Source organism: Podarcis bocagei (assembly GCF_964188305.1).
Source record: "Podarcis bocagei genome assembly, chromosome: 16".
NCBI lineage: Eukaryota > Metazoa > Chordata > Lepidosauria > Squamata > Lacertidae > Podarcis > Podarcis bocagei.
In genome coordinates, this window is record NC_138142.1 from 5,280,767 (window position 1) to 5,288,081 (window position 7,315).

Consider the following 7,315-nt stretch of genomic DNA (forward strand, 5'->3'; position numbering starts at 1 on the left):
TTAAAACTGTCTCCTTATTAGCTGCTCTCTGCTGTTCAGCTCAGGCCTCAGTAAAATAACATAGCATTTGGGGATAAAGATGCAGCCCAGTAACCCACAACTGGAGGCCAAGATGGAGAAGATCTCCACAGCCACCATGTATTTGCCCTTGGTGCTCAAGTAGGTTGGAACAAAGGAGAGCCACACACTGCAAAAGACCAACATGCTGAAGGTGATGAATTTGGCTTCATTGAAACTGTCCGGCAACTTTCTAGCTAGGAAAGCCACCGTGAAGCTGACTATGGCCAGTAAACCCATGAATCCCAGGACACAATAAAACATAAGAGTGGAGCCTTCATTACATTCTAGTATTATTTCTTCAGTCATTGAGTGCATGTCAACGTCTGGGAAAGGAGGAGAAGTTGCCAGCCATATGCTGCAGATTGTGGCTTGCATAAGGGAGCAGGAAAGCATAATTGGGGTGCCCAGTGGCTTCCCTACCCACTTCCTCATTCGGGACCCTGGCTTGGTGGCCATGAAAGCTAGAACCACAATGGCAGTTTTGGCCAATATGCAAGAAATTGCCACTGAGAAGATCATGCCAAAAGCAGTTTGTCGAAGGAGGCAGGTGACTTCCTCAGGCTGGCCAATGAAGAGCAGAGCACAAAGGAAGGAGAGCAGGAGGAAAAGGAGGAGAATATAAGTTAGGTTGCGGTTGTTGGCTTTAACTATGGGAGTATCTCTGTGCTTTGTGAATATTTGAAGCACCAAAGCTGTGATGCAGGAAAAAAAGAGGGCAAACGTGGCCAAACTGATCCCCAACGGTTCTCCATAAGACAAGAATGTTTTGTCTTTGGGGAGGCAGCCATTCTGTTCATTGTTTGCATATTGATCTCCAGGGCATTCTAAACAGTCATCCAGGTCTGAAAATGAAAATGGAAGAAACAAATCTTATTATTAAAAAAGGTCTTCAGTCCCCAAATTGTCACAATGCATCTAAGAGATACCAGAATGTATATTTGCTACTTCCATACTGTTTTCCCACTAGAGAAAGGAGCTTCTGATGCAGAGGTAAAATTAAAGCGTGTGATGCATTCCTTACCCTCCTTGATTGAGATCTTCCCTTCTGGACACGGAAGGCAATCATAGCAGCAGAATGGCTTTCCTTCCTTCTTGTTCTTTCTATAACCTACATGACAATTCTCATTACACAGAGAAGTGGGTTGTGCCTGTTCATAAATGAAAGAAGGAAATCGTTTGGGACTTATCTTCAAATAGTGAACATGACAGGTAAGCAATAGGTTGCTAGAGGTGTTTTGTTTTATCTGAAGATGATCTTAAATTCAGAGCAAATGGTAGCATTGGAACTTCTACCATTACTCCAGTACATTTGCCTTTAGGAAAACCATATTAGTAAGTATTTGAACTTCTTCAGAGATTAGCATGGCAATATCTTATTAAATTAGAAAATGTTCAGGGAAAAGCTTATTGGGTCACTATCTCATGAATATAGAAATAACTGAATTGTTTTTGACTCACAGTTGCAATAGAAATTATTGAAATTCTGCCCTGTGCAGGTAGTCTAACCACTGTTTCTTTAACTTGGAACTTGCGAACTATGCTTCCAATGGTTTCTCTGCCAAAATTCAGTGCCTTTGCTTTCTTTTTGTATACTTGTATCCTTGCTTGTGAAGGGCGATGATCCCTTCTCTTACCTTCTTGGACCATTCTCCTGACTTAGAAATATGCCTAACATACAGCAACATTTGACACTCAGGAAACCCCTTGCGATTTCAGGTATTTCATGTGTTAGGTAGAGCTAGAAATAAGATAGCTATTTCATGTGTTCCAGCTCTAGCACACCTGAAGCCCTTGATTAGTTGCATCAGGTGTGCAACAGGTGAGACAACACCTGTTGTATTTGTGCTGTTGTGATTGATTCTATTCAGGGGGTGAATAATAGTGAGACTGAAGAAGGGTTGCATTTTCAGTTGAATTTGGGGAAACCACTTGAAGCATCCATTTAGTGGAGCTCTTTCAATAGCTTTTGCAAGCAATTGAAATTCTGTAAATTTTGATATTAAACCTGATTTGCAATGGGGGTTAAATAATTTTTGATTGCAACTGTAATTGTTTGCTTTTGATGGATTCTTGCAGTGCTGTTCCCTTGCAGAGTTACTGTCTTCATCACCTGTGTGTATCTTACAATTTTCTTTTGTGCAGCCAGGTCCTAAAAATAATTGTGAGGTACAAATTAGGGCTGTGGAATAGATTTGGCCAAATCCCAAACTGAATCGGGCTGATTCTGAAGGAAAGGCAGGCAGCATCTGCAAAGAGCAGCACAGAGAGCTCTTTGCAACAGAGCTTTCAAATAGCCCCACACTGCACTTTGGATATGTGTGCCTGTTCTAAGCAGGGGGACACATGAGGGCAGTCAAACTGAGCAGGATTGAGCCCTCCATTCACCAGTTCCTGAGTAGAGGGTCCAATCATGCTGGGTGCAGGGGTCTTCTTCACCAGGGGGTTCCAATCAAGAGTAAATCTTTCTGCGTTCGGCCATATTGTCTGAAAGAGGTTGATTTTGGCCCGGGTGTTCACTGGCCCAGCCCCAGAATGCGCTGGGGACCTGTGCAGAATCCTGAGAATGAAGGAAGGAACAATAATAATATGTATATACTAATTAAAAGACATACTGGGCTTCCTCAAATTTCATTGACTAGTGACTCTTTATAGCTGAGACACTTCTGCAAATAGACCTAGAAACCAGATAGCTTTCCTTTTATCAGTGCTACAGCCTGATATTTCCTTCACAGATCGAGTCTGATTCTGATAGTTGATGATTCAGTGTGTTGCAATGAGGCAGTTTTGGGACACTGAGCAAAAAACTAGAGAAAATCCAGAACAACCTCTTACCTGGTTGAACCAGTTGGGCCACATGATACCATCATCATGAATGGTTAACCTCTTTTCTGGGGGAGTTTGTGAGTCCATTGTTCCAACTTTGACTCTCTGAAATGACTGATTGGGGAATGTGACCCAATTTATTATATCAAATCCAGCTACTAATTCCCCATTTTGGTCAAAGGAAACTTCCTCCCCAACACTATTATTAAATGAAACACTTCCCAGAAAGTGGTGGACCTAAATTTGAAGAGGAAAAAGGCAATTAATGAAGATGCCAAAAATAATTAAATATTACTAATATTCGTACAAATAGAGTGATTATCTTTAACATTTAAGAGGTATAGGTCATGGTCTCCTTAAAAAGATGTATGTTAGTGTCTTTCTTTGTTTGTTTTTAATGAGTCTCTTCTTCAAAAATGGATGGAGCTAAAAAGGAAAAAGGAATTAATGAGCAGTGCTGTTTTCTAGAAAAAGAGGTGCTGGAACTCACCACAAACACCTCCCTCGTTCCCTTGGAATAGCAATGGCGCCCCCCTGAGAGGGGAGAGAACTGAGTTCCAGGGAGTTCCAGCTGAAAAAAGACCTGCTCATGAGCAGATACAAAAGAGCAACATTGTGGAACACTATATTCATTTTAAATGTTTTGTGAAGGTTACAATGGTAACCTTTTGTGGATGGTAGCAATGTTCATTGTGGTGGTAAATGTGGTAAAGGTAAAGGTACCCCTGCCCGTACGGGCCAGTCTTGACAGACTCTAGGGTTGTGCACACATCTCACTCTATAGGCCAGGAGCCAGCACTGTCCGCAGACACTTCCGGGTCACGTGGCCAGTGTGACGAAGCTGCTCTGGCGAACCGGCACCAGAGTAGCACACGGAACGCCGTTTACCTTCCCGCTAGAAAGCGGTACCTATTTATCTACTTGCACTTAATTGTGCTTTCGAACTGCTAGGTGGGCAGGAGCTGGGACCGAACGACGGGAGCTCACCCCGCCGCGGGGATTCGAACCACCGACCATGCGATCGGCAAGTCCTAGGCGCTGAGGTTTTACCCACAGCGCCACCTGCGTCCCTAGGTAAATGTGGTACTTTTAAGAATTACAGTAAGTCTTGGCCCAAATTTCATAGAAATTAGACCACAAATATTAGACAGGATGTACCTTCAGATAGGGACGCGGGTGGCGCTGTGGGTAAAAGCCTCAGCGCCTAGGGCTTGCCGATCGAAAGGTCGGCGGTTCGAATCCCCGCGGCGGGGTGCGCTCCCGCTGCTCGGTCCCAGCGCCTGCCAACCTAGCAGTTCGAAAGCACCCCTGGGTGCAAGTAGATAAATAGGTACCGCTTACCAGCGGGAAGGTAAACGGCGTTCCGTGTGCTGCGCTGGCTCGTCAGATGCAGCTTTGTCACGCTGGCCACGTGACCCGGAAGTGTCTCCGGACAGCGCTGGCCCATGGCCTATAGAGTGAGATGGGCGCACAAACCCCAGAGTCTGTCAAGACTGGCCCGTAATGGGCAGGGGTACCTTTACCTTTACCTTTACCTTTACCTTCAGATAGGAGGATAAACTGTGTAGATAAGCTGTAGATAAGCTGCACTTTCCAGGGATTCAGGGCTACCTTTGTACAAATTGTGATAGCTTGTTATCCTGTACCTAGCAATCTATAGCCACATTTTGCTATTCCAAGGACAACTGAACCCACTTTAAAGTGATGGCAGAATTTCATCCATTATGTTATCCTAACCATTAAGAGGATAGCCACTTCCTCCCTGAGAGGAAAGAGGAATGAGTTTCCCTTACTGAAGAGGTATTCAAGAAAAGTGCCCCCTTTGGCTGAGCTCCAGAGTTGATTACAGACATCTGTATTAACTGGAAGACAACATTACCTGCCAGGGCTGTTGATCTGTAAGTTTCCATCTTTCTCCTTCTGCCATTGCTCTGCAGTTTAATTTGGTGGACTGCATGGTGTGCAAAGCATGTGCCAAAATATAGATTGCATTGTAGATGCTGTAGCTGTGGGCTGTCATGCTCATTTCAAAAACGGACCCAGGAAGGCTCTCAATATTCTCCTCCCCAGTACAGAGTTTGTCATCTTTCTTCTCTGAAGCAGAATCATTAAAACCACAATTAAATGCCTCTTCCCAGAAAACCCTGAGAAAGCCATCTTCTTTTTCCAAGGTAGGCTTTCTCATCTGAATAAATTTCTGGAATCCTGGAAGATCCTTAGAGTGAACTGCAAAGGATAGAGCCCCATGGAGGAATGTGATGTCCCAACCTCTTTGAAAGGGAAATGAGGTGAAGTCCATCTGGGCTGTCATAATCCAGACTTTTGTATTCCCTTGCATTGGCACATCATTCGTTTCTGCAAGCCTGGGTAGTGTTCTCATTACCATAATTGTGTGAATTTCACCATGTACAACCACAGCATTGGCAGTGCTTCCCACAATAATGTTCATGGTTTTTGAACCTTCTTCCACCAATTCATCAAACTCACCAGAAGAGGTAACCTTAGGGAAACTTTCTATATAATCAAAGCAGATACCCTTCTGGGCAAACATGGGGAGAACATTTTGTACAAATCTCTCTCCAGTGTCACCATGGAGAAAAAGCACATCAATCCACACCCAACGAAAATGGAGCAGTAACTGGAGGATCCCCTCGTATTGCTGAGTCCCATCTGGGAATATCCAGTGGGTGAAAAGGGCTTGAATGTCATTAGTCGTCACAGGCGAAGAGCCATAGATGAGCTGAAAAGGGTCATTAATAAAATCAAGGGAGGAAAGATGATAACAAATGATGATATCAAAACCCTCAAACCAGTTTTCAATGTATTAACCAGGGGGGTTAATTTTTTTGTTTACAGTGGTTCCTCGGGCTACAAACGCTTCCAGTCACAGACTCCGCTAACCTGGAAGTAGTACCTCGGGTTGCAAACTTTGCCCCGGCATGAGAATGGCAATCATGCGGCAGCAGTGCGCCGGCAGCGGGAGGCCCCATTAGCTAAAGTGGTACCTCAGGTTAAGAACAGTTTTGGGTTCAGAAGGGACCTCCGGAACGAATTAAGTTTGTAACCCGTGGTACCACTGTATCTCTCTTAATTTATAATCTGCAATTTTGGGAAATACTAAGGTATTAACGTATTTTCATCAAATAGAAGAATTATGCAATTATGTTTACGGCAGAATTTGCTGTCTTTCATATGTAAAGGAGGATAAAGGAAAGAACAGGTAAATGGCAAGCAAGACAGCCAGTCAGCAAGGGGGTGGAGCCACCCTGAGGAAAATGTTTATAGCTAGAGAAAGGACCCTCTGAGCTTAGATACCACGACAGTGTTTGGAGTACTTTAAGAGTTTTCAGGCAAAAGTTAACTGGAGGGCTAAGTTTGATGAAGGAGAAGTAGAGTCGTGATGATACTTTATCTCCTGATACATCTTTTGTCTTACCAACTTTATTCTGCAAAATAAATCTTCCTTATTTGTTCAACTTCTGCCTGAAGTTGACCATTACCTCACACACGCTAGATAACCCGTGGTGGTTACAGAATTTTACTGAGGGGGATCTGCTTCAGAAGGATTCCAATATCACTTATTTCTCTTGATTTGGAATGTTAAAGTTATTTTGGGAAATATATAAGTGATTTTTCAGCAGGCATAGCAAGCATACAGTTGTGCTACCACAGACAGCAGACGTTTTGTTACAGTTCTGCACAGGAGTAAAGTCTCCAATGAGGAATTCTTCCACCTGAGTTTTTCAGGAGGTGTGGAACTGAAGCAGACATTTTCCTCAACCTGCATTTTTGGTTGAAAAATACCAACCTTTACCCACTATTTGCCATTCCCTTGATATTTTGTTCTTCAGTTATCAGAATGCAACCCAATGAGACTAGTCAGAAACAACTGTAAATGGCTTTCATTGATGATCCATGTTCCATGCAAACCTCTTACCCTTGGTATCTTGTACATGGACAGGATGGTTGACATGTGGAGACATAAATCAGGTTTTGGCCCCCCAATCACAGCCTTTGGAGTCTCCTGAACATCACACTTGTAGTTGGGGAGGAGTCTTTCTTGGCTTGAGAGAAGTTCCATGGAGGCTTGGTAGGTCCAGCTTGCACTGAAATGGCTGTTATAGATGTGGAAACCCAGGGAGATATTGGGCAAGATTTCAGGATTTTCATTTATCTCTTTCACAGCAAATGCCAAAGCCAGGATATGCTGGTAGAGTTGTGTCATTGGTCTGTATGGAGAGCAACACAGTGTATAACAATTCACATTCACAAACATAGAAAGTGTATGGATATATTGAAACACAAACCTGGATGTTTTGCTACCCTGAACATCTAACTCCTGCCACCTGATAGGCAGCCTGGCCCTAATTGCTACTATTTCTGTTCTACGGAGGAGGAGGAGAAAGTCTTGTTACCAAAAGCTTATAATAAA

At 43.5% G+C, this 7,315-nt stretch overlaps 1 protein-coding gene across 1 annotated transcript; it reads right to left on the reverse strand.

Moving 5' to 3' along the window:
* LOC308575570 (vomeronasal type-2 receptor 26-like) lies at positions 1 to 3,046 on the reverse strand (the record flags this gene model as incomplete). The annotated part of the gene is made up of 4 exons (XM_081174322.1): positions 2,893 to 3,046; positions 2,446 to 2,617; positions 1,082 to 1,208; positions 1 to 902 (listed from the first exon to the last, which is right to left on the reverse strand). Exons 1-4 carry the CDS (start codon positions 2,928 to 2,930, stop codon positions 1 to 3), a joined length of 1,239 nt encoding a protein of 412 aa, XP_081030448.1. The 5' UTR covers positions 2,931 to 3,046.
* Positions 3,047 to 7,315: the final 4,269 nt, after the last annotated feature.